General features: G+C 40.6%; 1 protein-coding gene across 9 annotated transcripts in view; it reads right to left on the bottom strand.

Moving 5' to 3' along the window:
• RGL1 (ral guanine nucleotide dissociation stimulator like 1) overlaps nt 1-19,035 on the bottom strand; it is a 150,664-nt gene that overhangs the window by 23,259 nt on the left and 108,370 nt on the right. For all 9 annotated transcript variants that reach the window (XM_073356646.1, XM_073356637.1, XM_073356644.1 and 6 more), the window contains 6 exons: nt 18,034-18,218; nt 12,972-13,096; nt 11,816-12,031; nt 6,692-6,795; nt 5,254-5,338; nt 84-173 (listed from right to left, as the gene is read on the bottom strand). In XM_073356646.1, the coding sequence (XP_073212747.1) occupies nt 84-173; nt 5,254-5,338; nt 6,692-6,795; nt 11,816-12,031; nt 12,972-13,096; nt 18,034-18,218 (805 nt within the window). The remainder of the gene's footprint in view (nt 1-83; nt 174-5,253; nt 5,339-6,691; nt 6,796-11,815; nt 12,032-12,971; nt 13,097-18,033; nt 18,219-19,035) is intronic.

The raw sequence follows: 19,035 nt of genomic DNA, 5'->3' as shown, positions 1-19,035 counted from the left end.
TTGTTTCTATGTATAATTCACTACAGATGGGATTATCCCAAGTATAAATTCAGAGAAAAGAGAGAACAGCATGCTGCACACACCATATCTTTCTGGAGCTGAAGCCGCCTCTGGGTCCTTTTCTGGTTCTCTTTCACACTACTGTCCAGATTTGCAAACTTGGATGTTCCTTCCTATGGAGTGAATGAAAGGGCAATTAATGGGGGACATTATTGGTAGCATTGAAATACATGAAATTTCACACAACTGAGCCCAATCCACACTGCCCTGAGGTTCAGAAATGTGAGCTTAACTTTTTTGCTTGTTTCAAAAAAAAACCAAAAAAACAAAAAACAAAACATTTATGCTTCTGCACTTCTGGGGTTTGTTGGAAACAATTGTACCAAATTCCCACAAGGAAGTTTGTCTGCAAAACAGTCCTGGCCCAGGCGAAGCTTAGAAGAACCACAAATCAACTGACACTTTCAAATTCAAGAAGCTTGAATATGCATCATATATTTCATCCGAACCCAGCTTCTGGGTTTTTGTCCTTAGACCTCTAACTTATTTCACAATCAGCAGTTTTACAAATAAACATCTCCCCCTCTGTTATGTAACACAATGGTGTTTTTCTTTTTTTATACAGTGACTCTATGATATGATGACTAACCTTTACGGTTTTCTGAGTAATAAGGAGACATTCATGAAATAAAAGTGTTTGTTTTAGATTTGCACAATTCGAGGCTGAGGGATTTAGGTTTTCCAATAACTGTATGAATGGGAGCCACATTTCATAACAGTTCCGTAGCCTTTGCCTTATGGCATTAATTTATTTCTGAGATTATGACCCCCATTTTCTAGTGAATCCCAAAACAACAATAAATAATAATTTGCATTTGTAAAGCTCCTTTTGTAGGATCTCAAGGTACTTTATAAATGTTAATTAATCAAGACTCCCAACATTCCTACCAGATAGATGAGTAATACAACACCTATTTTATAGCTGGGGAAAACAAGGAGTTTTAGTGACTTGCCCAGGCCATATAACAGTAAGTTGCAGAGACAGAAATGACAGGTTTCAGAGTAACAGCCGTGTATTTGCAAAAACAACCTGTATTTGCAAAAAGAAAAGGAGTACTTGTGGCACCTTAGAGACTATGCCCAGGCCATATAACAGTAAGTTGCAGAGACAGAAATGACAGGTTTCAGAGTAACAGCCGTGTATTTGCAAAAACAACCTGTATTTGCAAAAAGAAAAGGAGTACTTGTGGCACCTTAGAGACTAACCAATTTATTTGACAAAATTGCAAAAACAACCTGTATTTGCAAAAAGAAAAGGAGTACTTGTGGCACCTTAGAGACTAACCAATTTATTTGAGCATAAACTGTAGCTCACGAAAGCTTATGCTCAAATAAATTGGTTAGTCTCTAAGGTGCCACAAGTACTCCTTTTCTTTTAGAGACAGAAATGGAACTTAGTAGCCTGGACTCCCATAAGAATGGCCATACTGGGTCAGACCAAAGGTCCATCTAGCCCAGAATCCTGACTTCCGACAGTGGCCAATGCCAGGTGCCCCAGGGGGAATGAACAGAACAGGTAATCATCAAGTGATCCATCCCCTGTAGTCCACTCCCAGCTTCTGGCAAACAAACAGAGGCTAGAGACACCATTCCTGCCACCCTGGCTAATAGCCATTGATGGACCTATCCTCCATGAATTTATTTAGTTCTTTTTTGAACCCTGTTATATTCTTGGCCTTCACAACATCCTCTGGCAAAGAGTTCCACAGGTCCTCCATTTTGTGTGAAGAAATACTTCCTTTTATTTGTTTTAAACCTGCTGCCTATTAATTTCATTTTGGTAACCTCTAGTACTTGTGTTATGAGAAGGCGTAAATAACATTTCCTTATTTACTTTGTCCATACCAGTCATGATTTTATAGACCTCTATCATATCCCCCTTATTTATTTGACAAAATTTTGTTTATTCTCAAATAAATTTTCCAAACCAAAAAGTCCCAATCTTATTAATCCCTTCTCATATGGAAGGTGTTCCATACCCCTAATCATTTGTGTTGCACTTTTCTTAAGCTTTTCCAATTCCAATATATCTTTTTTGAGATGGTACGACCACATCTGCACACAGTATTCAAGATATGGGCATACCATGGATTTATATAGAGGCAACATGATATTTTCTGTCTTTATTATCTATCCCTTTCTTAATGATTCCCAATATTCTGTCAGCTTTATTGACCGCCACTGCACATTCAGTGGATGTTTTCAGATCTCTCTCTCCTTGGTGGTAACAGCTAATTTAGACCCCATCATTTTATATGTATAGTTGGGATTATGCTTTCCAATGTGCATTGCTTTGCATTTATCAACATTGAATTTCATTTGCCATTTTGTTACCCAGTCACCCAGTTTTGTGAGATCCCTTTGTAGCTCGTCACAGTCTGTTTTGGACTTAACTATCTTTAGCAGTTTTGTATCATCTGCAAATTTTATCACCTCACTGTTTACCCCTTTTACTAGATAATTTATCAGTATAGGAGTGATCCCAGTACAGACCCCTGGGGGACACCACTATTTACCTCTCTCCATCCTGAAAATGGACCATTTATTCCTATCCTTTGTTTCCTATCTTCTAACCAGTTACCGATCCATGAGAGGACCTTCCCTCTTAGCCTATGACAGCTTACTTTGCTTAAGAGCCTTGGGTGAGGGACCTTGTCAAAGGCTTTCTGAAAATCTAAGTACACTATATCCACTGAATCCCCCTTGTCCACATGCTTGTCGACCCCCTCAATGAATTCTAGTAGATTGGTGAGGCATGATTTCCCTTTACAAAAGCCATGTTGATTCTTCCCCAACAAATTATGTTCATCTATGTGTCTGATAATTCTATATTTTCAATCAATTTGCCTGGTACTGAAGTCAGGCTTATTGGCCTGTAATTGCCAGGATCACCTCTGGAGCCCTTTTAAAAATTGGTATCACATTGGTTATTCTCTCATCATTTGGTACAGAAGCTGATTTAAATAAGCTACAAACCACAGAAGAAATACTCATGCACATGGTGCAGCAGGCTTGTAGTGCTCTAGATTTTAGAGATGGAAAGACCTCTTGGTTCACCCACCAAGCCACTTCTGGCTTATTCCATACAGTACTGTGACAGAGCGTTGGGCAACAGTAGCTGTACCAGCACTCTGAGCACTGACCAACAATTATGTCAATTATGTCTAACTGGTGAGTCTTGCCCACATACTCAGGGTCTAGCTGATCATCATATTTGGGGTTGGGAAGGAATTTTCTTCCAGGGCAGATTGGCAGAGTCCTTGGGTTTTTTCGCCTTCCTCTGCAGCGTGGGGCACGGGTCACTTGCTGGAGGATTCTCTGCCCCTTCAAGTCTTTAAACCATGATTTGAGGACTTCAATAGCTCAGACAGAGGTTAGGGGTTTGTTACAGGAGGGGGTGGGTGAGACTCTGTGGCCTGCGTTGTGCAGGAGGTCAGGCTAGACGATCATAATGGTCCCTTCTGACCTTAAAGTCTATGATTCTATGATCACCCTCAGAATAAACCTGAGGGGTAATGCTGTGCCTAACTGATAGGCTGGGATGGGCTGAGCAGAGCCCAAAAGGCTAATGAGTTCATTAGATTAGAAAATAGAAAAGGCACAGGAAGGAGATGCTGAGGGAAGCAGAGAGAGACTGGCAGGCTTTTGCAAGTCAGAGCCAGGAGAGATCTCGCAGGGGAAAATCCTTTCTGTCTCCACACTTCTTGGCTGAGTGAACCAAGGACAGTATGCTTGTAAACACAATGCTGCACAAGTGATGGGGAGAACACTAATAAATTGTTCAAGGTGTTTGAACAGAAGAAGGTCTCCCAGCAGTTTGTATCTAGAAAAGAGACAGGAGAGAGATGCTGCCCTGTCAAAAGTATATTCAGCTGTTTTGATCCACTCCAGCTTTAGATGTCTCAAGCGATGAGTCTGCTACAACTTCCTTGGGAAGACTATTCAAGGATGTGGCAGTCCTCACAATTAGGAAAGAGAGAGTTCCAGGCTTCATCTGAAGCAAGTCTTGGGGTTGTCACGAGTGGAACGAAGTTAATAGAACAGATGCGCAAGATCATCATAAGCTCATTTCATTGTCTTCAGAATGGTTTGCAGAGTAAGAGCTGGCAGGATCCAATAGGTCTGTTCTCAGGGATGTTTAACATTTAGTTAATTAAACTGCTCTGGATAGATATGGACTCCACTCAATATTTATTACCGCTTCACCTGCTGTAAAATGTTTTCATAAATGGCTCATAAATAGCTACTGCCCACCAAGTTTGAATAAAATCACCCGCCACCGCTGAACCTTTGCCCAAAACTCAGTGCTTGACACGATAATGCTGAGGTGAACGATAAACTCCTGGACAGACTAGATATAGACTGGATAGAAACAGAGTGAATTAGACAGAGCTCAGAGAAAACTAACTGAACTTTCCCTTAGTTTCTAGAAGGTTCATACCAACATGTTTCCCTGCCAGTATCTCTCATTTTTAGGGACCTCTGAACTTTTGGGGTTTATCCGGTCTGACAGCAGAATTCCCAGACTACTGCAGCATAGACTGTTCTGTGGCATTTCTGGCCACACACACAGCAGGAAGCCTGCTCCTTCCAGATTCCCAGCCCTGTTTTGTAGTTCCAAGAAGGTGGGGATAGTTTGGACGAACATCTTGGATGAAATCCTCAGCTGGAGTAAACTGGCATCACTCCCACTGCAGTCAAAGAGCTATGACAATTTACAGCTGCTGAGAATCTGGTCTCTGTATTTTTTTATGCTCGTCAGTACCGAACCTTTCTAGATGAATTTATGACTAATGGAAAGGCTATCTAGAACAGCTGTATTTGTGGGAAGTACTTCTGCATCCTTTGCCGTTGTGCTATTTTGCAACTTCTTTGAGCTGCGCTCCTCAGTGAGACAACAGGTACCTCAACACCTTCTAGAGCACCTGTTCACTAGTAGACAAATCCCATAATCCATCCCAACCTTCCATTTGTGTATGGCCTCAGTGCAAGTGGAACCAATGCAATTCTGCTGTGCCAGGGCAGAAAGGTCACACAGGAAGCAGGCATGCACACTCCTTGCATGTCACAGAACTGTGCTCTGTAAGGCTCCCTACAATGGAGCCGGGGGGTGGGTTTGGGCAACTGGTTAGGGAGAGGGCGGAGTTCAACACTGACACAGCTCATAACTCTTGGTCTCAGCCTCATTCTCACCTTCATTAGCAGCTCTCTACTAGTCAGATAATTGTCATGGTCTGAGAAGATATCGGACAGCTCTTCAAACATCAGCATCCTGTCCCTAGGCAGAAGAGGAATTAAGTCAATTATTGATTACAAAGCACCCTAAATCAAGCCTACATCATTATTATCCAGTTTTCCACAGCGATGAAGGACTAGACAACAATCAAACATGTAAAAGGTGGGTCAGCACTGAGACCCATCCACTGAGGTGCTGAGCCTCCTCAACTCCTATTGCTGCTGGCTTAGCATTTTGCAAGATTGCATAACCATGAAAAGTAATCCTTTCTGTTGATGATGTTCTCCGTGGTAAGGTTGTATGGTGCCAAAATAGGGATATGCGTGCCGTCCAGTGCTCCTCTGCAGCCTGGGAATCCCATTGCTTCAGATCCATCCACTATGTCCTGCACGTTGCCGAGAGTCACAGTCGTAATGGTCTTGCACGCACAACAGCCCCCAGAGTGGATTTTCCAACTCCAAAATGATTGCCCACTGACCGGTAACAATCTGGCATTGCAAGTTTCCACAGTGCGATTGCTGCTTGCTTCTTTGCTGTCAGTGCAGCTCTCCTCTTGGTGTCCTTGCTCTGGAGGGTTGGGTTGAGCTCAGCACACAGATCCAGGAACGTGGCCTTGAGTATCCGAAAGTTCTGAAGCCGCTGCTCATCATCCCAAGTCTGCGTTATGATGCAATCCCACCAGTCAGTGCTTGTTTCTCGGGCCCAGAAGCGGTGCTCCAACATCGGCAGCTACCCTGTGAATGCCACCAATCACCTTGATTTGCTTCTTGCTATGTCCCACAGCAATCTGTCCTCCAAGAAATCGTCATGTTCCATGCTGATTAGTTTTTTTCTTACGGCTCTGCAAATACCAGAGGATTGTGCGTCCTGTGCTTGCGATGCTTATGACAGTAGTGCAGAGCTGTGCAGGCTCCATGCTTCTGTCAGAAATGGGGGACAGTGAGGACGGCTGCGTGGGTTTGTGGGATTTTTAAAAAAGGCACGAAAATTATGAGATCTAGGTAACATTATGGAACGGAGACAGTTGCATGCTGGGAAACTGACCTCTTGCTCCCAGTCACCCTTGCATGACTCACATCTGCCCCACCGTGCTTTGCCAAAAACTTCCCAAAAGACAGTGGATTGGATGGTGGGGGGATGCACACTAGGCTATCTACCCATGGTGCACATCACCGTGCATCGACACAAGCACTCTTGGTGAGCATGCACATTGCTAACGCAGGAAGCCAAGTACGCACGCTCACAAACAATATACTAATTGTGGCGGTCTTATGCCGACATTATTTGGGTCAGCAAAAGTTTGTACTATAGACATGCCCTAAGCATAACTGTACTTTGTTTTTGTTGTGGGCCAGTCATAGCGGAAAGGATATAAAAGGACAGTGGGAGGATTACTTTGGAACAGACGCCCAGGTCTTCTTTAACCGGTAGATGGAGTTGGACTGTAGTGCTGAAACAATGGCCCTCAAAGAGGAAAAATTCTTCAGGATCCTACATTCCTGTAAAGGGAGGGATTAAAAAATAAAGGGGAGTTAAAGATCAATATTACAAGTGAGCTGGCGATTTCCTGTTTTTCTAATCTCACAGCTGCAGTGAATTCTTACTACTCTATAGGCAGCTGTACAAACATAGGGCATCAAAAATGGCTCCTCTCTCCCTCCCCACCTACCAAAACCTTTATAGATTTTGGCACTTAATCCTTGTTTTCTTCACTTTCATGTTTTTTTTTATAGCTTCCAGCTCTTCTAGTAAAAATACTAGTGGAGGTGGGTCTTTGAAGTCAAGCTAAAGAAAACAAACTTTATCCTATTAACAAGCACTTTATAATTACCATCTCCCCCTGCCGGGGAAAGTTGGGGCCTGCCTATTTGCAAGTGGAATTTAAAACGATAAACCTTGCCAAACTAAGTGACAATTTAAAAATACACACAAAAGATCAACATATTCCGGCGAGTACATTGTTTAAGGTAAGAGCTCACAAACCTCTCCATAGGGGGGAGCACATCTGAATAGAGAGACGGGCTCAAAGACATCTCCCTCCCTTTTGTGATCACACCACATCTTTGTGGCAATTATAAGAGAGGCTTATATGGAAGCAAGGAGGAGGTGGAGAAAGAACAAGCAGCCTGTGACCAACCCGCTCTCCGAAGAACTCATGAAAGTGTGTCCACAGCCCAGCAGTTCATGCACGCACATGCAAACACCACTTGCTCTGCTAGTCTCCAATATTAACATTAAAAGTCACATTTTTAACGTTACTCTAACGTTATTCATGTTTATGAGCATGAGCTGTGTACAACTTTAGATGCTGTTTAAGAATTTACCTTATGTTAATATCAGAGAGTAACAGAGCATATGGTGATGGCATTTGGGCTAGGTTTGTACTAAGGTTGGTATCAAAAGACTGTAGTTGGGGCCAAAGCCATTATTCAAAAGTTCAGGGTCAGACCTGATGACACCAAAAGCTTGAAAGCTATTCTTGTACGATTTCTGGCACCTTGCGCCAAAATCTCACAAAACAGCTTTCTCACAAGATCTTTGGCAACAGTAGAAAACAGGCTTCTTCTTGGTTTGGGCTCAGCTCAGAACCCAAACCATAGGGGATGGTTTGGATCCAGAAATCTGATCCTGAAACACCCTGCTCTCCAAACGTGAAAGAGGTTGGGATAGTAGGTGCCAGTGTGGGCCCATCTTTAGTTTACAGCTTCCACTGTATTTAAGAAAAACATCAGGACTCCCATTATAGGTCCATGTTTTCAGATGTTTATTTTATTCACTGCAGGCTAAACTTTAGCCAACATTTTTCTGCCTCAAGTATTTTTTTAAGAATTGCTTTGCCTCTTTTTAAGTGACACAAACATAAAACAATCAGAAGCTTTCCTGTACCTGAAATACTCAAAAATAACCTTCATTTCAAAAAAGGAATTTTAATAGGCAATTAGTGATTCCTTTTTTATTTTTGAAGAAAATATTTAATGTAGAAAATTGGCCATTCTTGCTCAGTAATTTTAGCTCCGAAGTGGAGTTTGAAGTGCTGGCCGTTAGAAAAAACATATAATTTTTTAGTGACTAATTCCACTTTAACGGGCAGATTCCCAAGCACAGGCACCTAAATATGCAAAACATTCATTTGTGCATGCAAAATAAGCAATTCCATTTAGAAGTAGGTAACTGTTTGAGTAGCTAGCCATTCTGCCTGTGCAATTACTTGACTGAGTGTGCACATGCATTCTTCATGGGTTCAGCTAGGGCTGCAGTATTTAATTTTGTGTGTGAATTTAGGCCTGGTGAAAGATACTGGATTGACAGTCCTGGAGGCTGAAGTCCAAAGATCAGATACTATGTGGGCAGTGACAGTCCAGACTTCCCCTGCCACTCCTACTACCCTCTCTGTATGCACCCCCTGTCCTTGAGGGATCACCCCTAGGAATGAGAAAATAGCTTAATCTCCATACAATGCTTCACCTCTACTTCCAAACAAGGGTGTCCGTTAATACCTTTTGATGATGGTTTTTGTGATCCACACCTGTGTACCAGAGAACAAGACTGATACCATCAAAGTCATTTCACACTGGCCATCAAAGAACCATCAGATGATAACAGAAATTGGTCAACTACTGATTTAGGCTGAATTAGAATTGCCAATGTAGAGGTGAAAGACACTACTTCCCATACTAATACCCAGCCCTTATGTGCACTTTTCATCAGTCAAGCTCAAAGTGCTTTACAAAGGAGTGATCATTAGCCCTGTTTTACAGGTGGGGAAACGGAGGCACAGAAAGCTGAAGCAACTTGCCCAGAGTCAGCCAGCAGAGTTCCCTGAGCCATCCATTCCCACCTGTCTAGATGCCTATACTAACAATTTTACTTCTAGAGGCATAAAAACATATTAAGATTGGAAAACTCAATATTTGTCCTGATTTTTTAAGTATTGCTTATTTTGTATCTCTTTGCAAGAATCCACGATTCTTTAATGTACGTTAGATTTATTTTTAAAGGAACACTGAAGCATTAAAACAAAACTATCTCAGTGCCAGCAGCCCAGCCCTCATGAGCACAGTTCATGAAGCATCCAACAGAAGATACAATCTAGGAAACTCGGGTCGCTAAAGGAACTCAGACAAAATGATATCATGCAAACAAGTGAGAAACATATGGAATCAATTACTAAGGAAAGCAACTGAAGCAAAGAGTAAAAAGGAGTTTGAGAGACACATGGGGTATGGAGAAAAAGCCAGGAAACAGGATTAAGATGAAGCAAAGAAAGGGCAGGCATCTTGAACCAGACGGCCTGTTCTAACATTTCTTCTGTTCTTTTGAGTAAATCTGTAACTACAAACTAGTGAGCATGCCCACTGGACACAGAAAATGATTCAGTAAGCAAATATATTGCAGTGTCAAGGGTTATTCAAAACCACAATTCTATGAGCAATAACTTAATTTTTCTGCTTTTTCCCCAAAATACTTTTACTATTACTATTATCAATTTTGCATCTGATCATTTACCTGTCTTCCCATTTACTTTACTTTGAAATATGTTTGTGTTTAAGTAAGAAAAATATCTAGTTCGGTGATTTCATGTTTTAAGTTTATGGGATTTATAAATGGGAAGGAAAGAAATTACAATTACCTGTTGAAGACGAATTATTTCTAAGGGATTTCGTATTTCTGGTAGCTGATACATAGAATCTCACTTGCATTTGATTCCTTCAAAATCGTTTCCATTTGCTCAGAAGCCCAGTTTCCCATTTGAAACAGGAGAAACACAAACTGGGATTAAAGCAAAGGACACAGGAAGCACCTTTTACTGTTTTACTCATATTTCTTTGCCCAGCCCTTGAATGTTGTATCCAGTTCTATTTGCCCCATCTCATAAAAGGATATAGTGGAACTAGAAAAGGTTCAGAGAAGGGCAAGCAATGGCTTCCATACAAGGAGAGACTAAAAAGATTAGGGCTCTTCAGATTAGAAAAGTGATGACGGGGGGGAGTGCGGGGGAGGGGGAGAATTTGATATAGGTCTATAAAATGATGACTGGTATAGAAAAAGTGAATAGAGAAGTGTTATTTACCCTTTCACACAATACAAAAAACAGGGGTTACCCGAAGACATGAACAGGCAGCAGGTTTAATACAAACAAGGGAAAGTACTTTTTCCACATAACACACAGTTAACCTGTGGAACTCACTGCCATAGTTTTTGCCATCACAACATCCTATAACTGGGTTGAAAAAAAGTGGATAAATTCTTGGAAAATAGGTCCATCAATGGCTATTAGCTACGATGATCAGGGATGCAACCCCACGTCCAAGGCAACTCTAAACCTCTGACTGCCAGAAGCTGGGATGAGAAGACAGGGTTGGAGGACTCCAACTGCCCCGTTTTGAACACTCCCCTGTGAAGTTCTGGTACTGGCCACTGTCAGAGACAGGATACTAGGCTTGATAGACCATTGGTCTGATCCAGTATGGCCATTCTTATGTTCTTATGATATTTAAAGATTATCCCTGAATCATCTCACACAGTTTACTCAGAAGTCATGAAGCATCAAGAGGGATGCAATCATTCCAGGATAGTTGATAAATGAGTATTAATAAATTTAGGCCTTGGAGGTCCACTGGTCTATTAATAACACAGAGTACTACCATATGGAAAGGCCCTCGCTTAGAATGGAGCTTGGTTTCTCACCCCTACTCCGCACCCTCATGGCATCAAGGACTAAGAGAGAATGCTGCAGAATTATTGCACTGAGTCTCTCAAAGGGAGAACACCTGTCACTGTCCATTGACCCCCTCTGACTGACCGAGGCTCTAGAGGGAGCTTCATCCAGACCCGGCCTGTCCCAGATTATGGGGCAGGTTATCAGCACTGTGGAGGTCTTTAATAAAAGGGGTGAAGAGGAGTAAAAGGGCAGAAAAATTAACGGATATTGGAGAACTCCCCTCTCAAAACAACAAATGGGACAAACTTTCAAATAAGGATGCAACAAGGGGACACAAAAATGAGCATGCATCCTCTTCACTCATTAACATTTGACTGTGTGTAAGCAAAACACATATCTGAGTGAGCAAATGGGCTACAGAAGCAACCACCCAGTCTATGTGGGGTTTTGTGGGCACCATCATTGACCTTAGTACATTCTTGTTACACTTTCCTTGGGAAATGTGGCCTAATGCATCTAACTTTAAGAGGACCTCACCAGAATTCCACTTCCTTCAAGAAGGTTAGACATTTTTCTTTCCTAGGGAAGATTAATTGTTTGACTTTGCAAACCTCTCTCACCATAATAATAGCACTGACACAGACTTCCTACCTTCGAAGCACATGCATCATCCACGTATTAACACTCACAATGCTGTGATAAGGCAGCATTAACAACCCCATTTTCAGGATTGGGAAATGCAGGATCTTGCCCAAGGCCACCAAAGGAATTAGTATGAAAAATAACCTGTGGACGAAGCACATGACCCGACCTCCCAAACAACCATTAACTGAAACAGGACAGAACGAATGCTTTACATGTGCAATATGAATCCACTTCTCAATGATCTTGGCTCTCTGCTGTGTTTTGAGGTCCTTGCCCTTCAGGATGGTGCTGACGACACATTTGGTAACTGCGTTGAACTGAGAGATGGTAGCTCTGATGGTAGGTGCCAAGTGTTTGTTTTCTTTCTTATCCCTCCGAGACCAGATGCATCCCAAGCAGTGGTGTGGCACCACTTTCTTAAAGAGCTTCTAGAACAAGAAAGAGGTTTGTAAATCAACAGGGCTCTCAGAGATTTCTGTTGTTAATATGTAGAAATACATCTTTTTACAGTATGCTGGATCTCAAACTGAGAGTGTCTTAACGGATAAATGCTCATTTTCTCCGGTATGAAAATTTACTCTGCTCCATATATACTTGAGGACAAAATGGAAATGTACCATGGTCAGCTAAAAAGTACTTAGAACATTTAGCTGGTTTGAGCCAACGGAAGGCTGCACACGGCTGGGTCTCGGGGAGGGGAAGCCGGGCAGTTGCCCTGGATGCCGTCTTCCAGGGGTGCTGTACCACTGTCACGTTCAGCTGGGTTCCCCATGCTGATTGACCAGCCTTCTTCTCTTTGGTTCACTGAATGACCGTTTGTGCGTGTTTGGGGTAGGGGTTAAATGTTTTCCACCCTGGCTGGCAAAAAGGTAAGGGGGGGGGAGGAAACATGTCTTGTGTACACACATAACATATACAGTAGGAGTATATTTATGTACACACACACACACACACACCCCCTTTATCTGCATATCAAAATATACCAATACTATTCACAAGAACAGACTAATATGAGCTTAGTAATTATAGATGTCTATGTAAGAGTGAGATATAGTCACAACAGGTATCAGATATTAAACATATACTATGCTATCCTTGATCTTTGCAAAAAGGCCATGAAGTAGCAATATATATTCATACACACGCAATTTTAAAAATGCTTGGCTGAATGAAACAATCCAACTGGTTGAAATAGGATCAGGTAACCTAAAAGAGTTTTGTGTTGCTGCCCTGATAAGGCTAGCAGCTTTTTGGAACACTTCATTTGTATTGGTTAACATGAGTTAAAAGAAAAATTAAAAACAACAACACGAAGTACCCTGGCATTTTCTCCAGTAGCTTTTCCCCCTAAATGTACACAGTACTTACTGCATCCATGTATGTTAACTGCTCTGCCACACGGTCTTCTGGGAAAAAAGAGAACTCTTCTGGCCCACCAGTCTCCATTCCCTCTTCCTCATCAAGGCTGAAAGTAAAGGTGCTATGGAACCCATCTGTACAGCATGGAAAACATAATATCACTTGGTAAAATACATGTGCTAAACAGTACATTAAAGCCATTGTTTATTATTACCATTATTTATCTGTATTATAGTGGAGCCTACAGATCCTAACAGATGTCAGGGCTCTATTGTGCTAGGCATTGTAGCGAGACACAAAATGGAAGAGAGTCCTTCCTCTGAAGGATTTACAACCAACACAGACAAGACTTGCAGGTATAAAAATTTCTCCCTCCTATAGCAGAACCCCATTAATCCACCCTTTGATAGTCAGTACACTTATAATCTAAAAAATCAAACTATGAAAAGGGCCAGATTGTGTCCCACATTCAGTGCATAGGGACATTTCCTCGCTAGCATACTCTCCTTCCTGGGGTCCTATAGAAGTCCTGGTGTGGATCAAGCTGGGGAGAAGAGACAGTAACCCAATATGAAAAGGAGTACTTGTGGCACCTTAGAGACTAACCAATTTATTTGAGCATAAGCTTTCGTGAGCTACAGCTCACTTCATCGGATGCATACTGTGGAAAATACAGAAGATGTTTGTTTTTATATACACAAATCATGAAAAAATGGGTATTTATCACTACAAAAGGTTTTCTCTCTCCCCACCCCACTCTCCTGCTGGTAATAGCTTATGTAAAGTGATCACTCTCCTTACAATGTGTATGATAACTGGAAATGGCCCACCTTGATTAGAGGACTCTCCAGGTTTGGGGGGAAAACCATGGTTTATTCCACCACGGAAACTTTCCCCACCACTCAAGGATTAGGGAGGATCTCACCTAAAGGATCCATGAAGATATTTCATTCTCCCTAAGTCCCCATCCCATGGATTTTACTGCAGGAAGAGGAGATCTAGTCCAAAAAAATACAGAAATTGGTGGACTCTCCCATCTCTCAACAAAGATTTAACAGCAAAGCTGTTGTAATGAGGTCTGGATTATTAAGGCTTGACAAAATATACAATACATTTCAGAGTATCTCTAAAGTATTTCATATCAAATTACAACTAAGCAATTGTCAAAATAACAAAAGGACATTATGTGATGGTTCTTCCTTTTCCCCAAAAATGTTTGTTTTCTCTTTGTTCACTACCTTGCAAACTCTAGTAATTCACATCAGGTCTCCCAGTCATTAGCACAAGACTCTACGGTAACAAATTAGAACTATTGGAAGGTAGAAACAGGAATCCAGACACACCAATTTATTGACAGAGCTAAAGGAGGTATGTGGAAATGTCTGCCGCAGCCTTATCTGCAGATATTTTATAAAAATAAACACATGGAAATGGATTTTCATTAGGGTTGTCAAGTGATTAAAAAAATTAATCGTGATTAATTGCACTGTTAAACAATAATAGAATACCATTTATTTAAATAGTTTTGGATGTTTTCTACATTTTCAAATATATTGATTTCACTTACAACACAGAATACAAAGTGTAGAGTGTTCACTTCATATTTATTTTTATTACAAATATTTTCACTATAAAAACAAAAGAAATAGTATTTTTCAATTCACCTAACACAAGTACAGTAGTGCAAACTCTTTATCATGAAAATTGAACTTATAAACATAGAATTATGTACAAAAAAAACGGCATTCAAAAATAAAACAATGTAACTTTAGAGCCTACAAGTCCACTCAGTCCTACTTCTTGATCAGCCAATCACTCAGACAAACAAGTTTGTTTACATTTGCAGGAGAGAATGCTGCCCTATTCTTATTTACAGTATCACCTGAAAGTGAGAACAAGTGTTCGCATGGCACTGTTGTTGTAGCCGGTGTCACAAGATATTTACATGCCAGATGCATTAAAGATTCAGATGTCTCTTCATGCTTCAACCACCATGCCAGAGGACATGTTTTCATGCTCATGACGGGTTCTGCTCGACAATGATCCAAAGCAGTGAGGACTGACGCACGTTCACTTTCATCATCCGAGTCAGATGCCACCTGCAGAAGGTTGATTTTCATTTTTGGTGGTTTGGGTTCTGTAGTTTCTGCATTGGAATGTTGCTCTTTTAAGACTTCTGAAAACATGCTCTACACTTTGTCCCTCTCAGATTTTGGAAGGCACTTCAGATTCTTCCACCTTGTGTTGAGTGCTGTAGCTATATTTAGAAATCTCACATTGGTACTTTCTTTCTGGATCATCATGATGACCGAGACTGTTATAACATGAAATATATGGCAGAATGCAGGTAAAACACAGAGTAGGAGACATACAATTCTCCCCCAAGGAGTTCAGTCACAAATTTAATTAATGCATTTTTTTTTTTAATGAGCATCATCAGCATGGAAGCATGTCCTCCAGAATGGTGGCCGAAACATGAAGGAGCATATGAATGTTTAGCATATCTGGCACGTAAAGACCTTGCAATGACAGCTACAAAAGTGCCATGCAAATGCCTGTTTTCACTTTTAGGTGACATTGTAAATAAGAAGCAGGCAGCATTATCTCCCATAAATGTAAACAAACTTGTTTTTTTAGCGATTGGCGGCACAAGAAGTAGGACTGAGTGGACTTGTAGGCGCTAAAGTTTTACACTGTATTGTTTTTGAGTGCAGTTATGTAACAAAAAAAATCTACATTTGTAAATTGCACTTTCACGATAAAGAGATTGCACTACAGTACTTGTATGAGGTGAACTGAAAAATACTGTTACTTTTGTTTGCCATTTTTACAGTGCAAATATTTGTAATAAAAAAATAAAGTGAGCACTGTCTACTTTGTATACTGTGTTGTAATTGAAATCAATATATTTGAAAATATAGAACATTCAAAAATATTCAATATATTTCAATTGGTATTCTATTGTTTAACAGTGCATTTAAAACTGTGATAAATCGCGTTTAATTTTTTTAAGTCAATCGCGTGAGTTAACTGCTATTAATTGACAGCCCTAATTTTCATTACAACAGTTTATGAAAATCACCTCTCTCTCCTCTTTTTTTGAGCATGCTGTCCCATGCTGGAATCCTCCCACTGCCTTTCTGCATCCTAAATCATCAGATTCAACTCCATGACACCCACAAGATCTTAAAAAATCTTGTCTTCAACTCTGTTCTCATTTCCTTTACACACCTTCCTCCCCCCCTCAAGTCTTTTCCTTTACAGCCACCTTTATCTCCTTTTTCCACTCTCATTTTCACACCTTCTCTCACGTTGTCCCTACATTTTAAGCAATCTCCCAGTCCCCATCTGCGAAGAACACTCTCCTTCTTCAAATCCTTCTTTAACACCCATCTCTCTAAACCTGCTATTCTCTTCCTGACATCACTAGTAATCTCCATACACTCCTTCTCCTGAATTGCTGTCCTGTGCTTGCCTGGTTGCGTATTTTTAAGTTGCAAGCTCTTTGGGGCAGAGAACATGTAGTCTCTATGGCCACGATCTGGCAGTCTAATCCACAAAGGGTGGACCTGTGCAAAGCCCCATAGAGGTCTGCTCATATCAATCAGATTGCCAGATCCGGGTCTACATTTGTAAAGTTCATGTCAATGTATAGCATTAGATAATAATCATTGTTATAATTTAATGCTATCATATATTCAAATCTGAACTCTGAAATGAATTATTATTTCAGTTTTACATAAGGTGAGCAGACATAGAACGGACAGGGAATAAAATGAGTCACCACTATAAAGCAGCTCTCATCAGACCCTCAGAATAACTTGTTAATTTTTATTAACTGCCTTTATCCTTGCAGCATTCAAGTAATTTTATTCTCATTCAAGTGAAGTGCCTGTGACTCAAGTAGGAACCTTTTCAAGTGTTACTTCAGGAAATTAGTGCAGGAGCTGAGTGCCTGGGAACTTCTGCTCCTTTTGGACAACAGTTGGATCTAAAAAATAGAGCCTTTGGGCTTTCATTGTTTGGCCTGCTAGAACCAAATCCAGGAAAGATCATCATTAGACACATATTAGCAACACTGTAGACTTCCTTTTTTCTTATGAGGAAAACATTTGGATTTTACGCAATAGGCCTTTTTATACAGATTTAAATGCATAAATTCATTTGGCATTGTGTCTGATTATGCAATAATTCCTCATTTCTGAAACATCCAGCAGGTAATGTTTGTGAGATGAAATGCTACTTTTTTGTTGTTTGCCTTCTTCCATGTGTCATTTCCTTTCACTCATCTATCTGTCAAAGATGGACACTGAATCTGGTTTGCACATTGCACAAATTCCGGTAACTTTCTAGTTATGCTAATTATGTCACAGGAAACTTTCTAACTGGGGTACGGCCTACGTGCCAGGTTTGACACTACATAGCATTTGTGTGTTACTACAGCTCACTATTGTTTCAGTGGATCTTTGACCTGGTAAAGTAAAATTTTCCTCTGTCCTTGGATGTCAGCAGCTTGTCACTTAAATAGGAAAAAACAGCCACAGGCATTTCCTTTGACATGGGGGTAACTGGGAAGAGAAGCTTTCATGACAAATAGGCTTGTGACTGAAGCTGCATTTGGTCACAGCATAGTAACATTTGATGGGATTTTTAATGAATTAATTTAATGAGAAAACTAATTAAAGAGCAGCTGTGGTTTTACTCTGAAGACAGAGAATGCAATTGCAATTAACTACATGGCTGCTTCAGCAACTTCTGTGCACTGGCAGAGTTCTTAGAAATACAGGAGTTCCCAAATTTCGATCAGAATTACTAGACATATGATTCCACACTGCATGTTTGTATTTCATCCCCTATGGTAGATACAATCTCTGTGAGATTCAACAAGCAAACAGCTAAGCAAGACTCCAGTGGGCCTGATTCTACATCCATTGTAACCCCACTGGTTTCAGTGGAGTCACTCTTGACCTACATCAAAATCATACACCCTGTAAAATTTACCCTGAAAATTCAGTTCTTCAGGATCGTCTGGGAGATTAGGCAATAATAGCAGTGCAAAAATGTAACTTACTCTCATTTTTCACTTCTTGCTTTTGAAGCTGCTCCAAGAGGTTTTGTGCCCTTCTCTCCGGGTCAGAGCCTGGCATGATCCTTTTAAGGTAATCCAGCAATTTCTGCAAACAAGGGTAATTGGGTGGCTCTCGGAAGTCTTCAGAGCATTGGTCAAGCCAGGCTCTCAAGATTGAGGCTATTGCACTGAAAAGAAGTACATTGGAAAAGGTTGATTGATTATATATGGTATATAAAAAATCCACTTGTCATTTATACCTGTGTAAAGAGGGTACAGAATAAGTGTAATATATTACCACAGCTGTTAGTGAACAGCAAGTTCTGATTTGGTGGCATTTTTGCACGAGCTTTATTGTAATCTCATTTACACAGATTTTTACCACTGACTACGGTGGTGTTATATACAGCACTGTAAACAGGTGCTCAACCACTCCCCAAAGACGCAAGACAGTGGCGAATCAGATCCATTATTTTTAGCAGCACCAAAACCCGCCTATCTAATCCAGTATCTCTATCAAACAAGGTACCATTAGGCATGAGTGAAATGGTTCAGATAATAATAGAAACATCCTTGCTCCAAACATGCACAACCTTCACCCAAAATACAAACCAAATAGTTTTTTTCTTGTTTATTAATAATTTTCTTGCACCTTTATACTTCTGTGTTTGCACCACTTTTTGCACTGTTTCTCTTTCAGTTTAGCAGACACAAGAAATGCAGATTGTTTGGATAAGCTTCAACTAAGCATGCAAAATAAACCCAAATGCTAAAGCTTCTGAGGTCTATCACCCTCTGTTCTATGTTCTAGCCATACTCCATGTTCTTTCTCTATATAGCCAATATATTTTTAAGACTATGCTGACTTTCTATTTTACAAACATTTCCATATTTTCAACTAATGTTTCCTCCATTCCCTTCTATAATATGGCAAGCATCCTGCTTTTCTGGTCAGAAAGAGTGCTTTGAAAGCTGACAGTAATATTACTTGGTTAGAGCAGCCAG

Source organism: Lepidochelys kempii, chromosome 8 (assembly GCF_965140265.1).
Source record: "Lepidochelys kempii isolate rLepKem1 chromosome 8, rLepKem1.hap2, whole genome shotgun sequence".
In the NCBI taxonomy this organism is placed as follows: Eukaryota; Metazoa; Chordata; order Testudines; family Cheloniidae; genus Lepidochelys; species Lepidochelys kempii.
The sequence above is the reverse complement of the archived record's forward strand: the minus strand, read 5'-3'. Positions and strand labels throughout refer to the sequence as shown.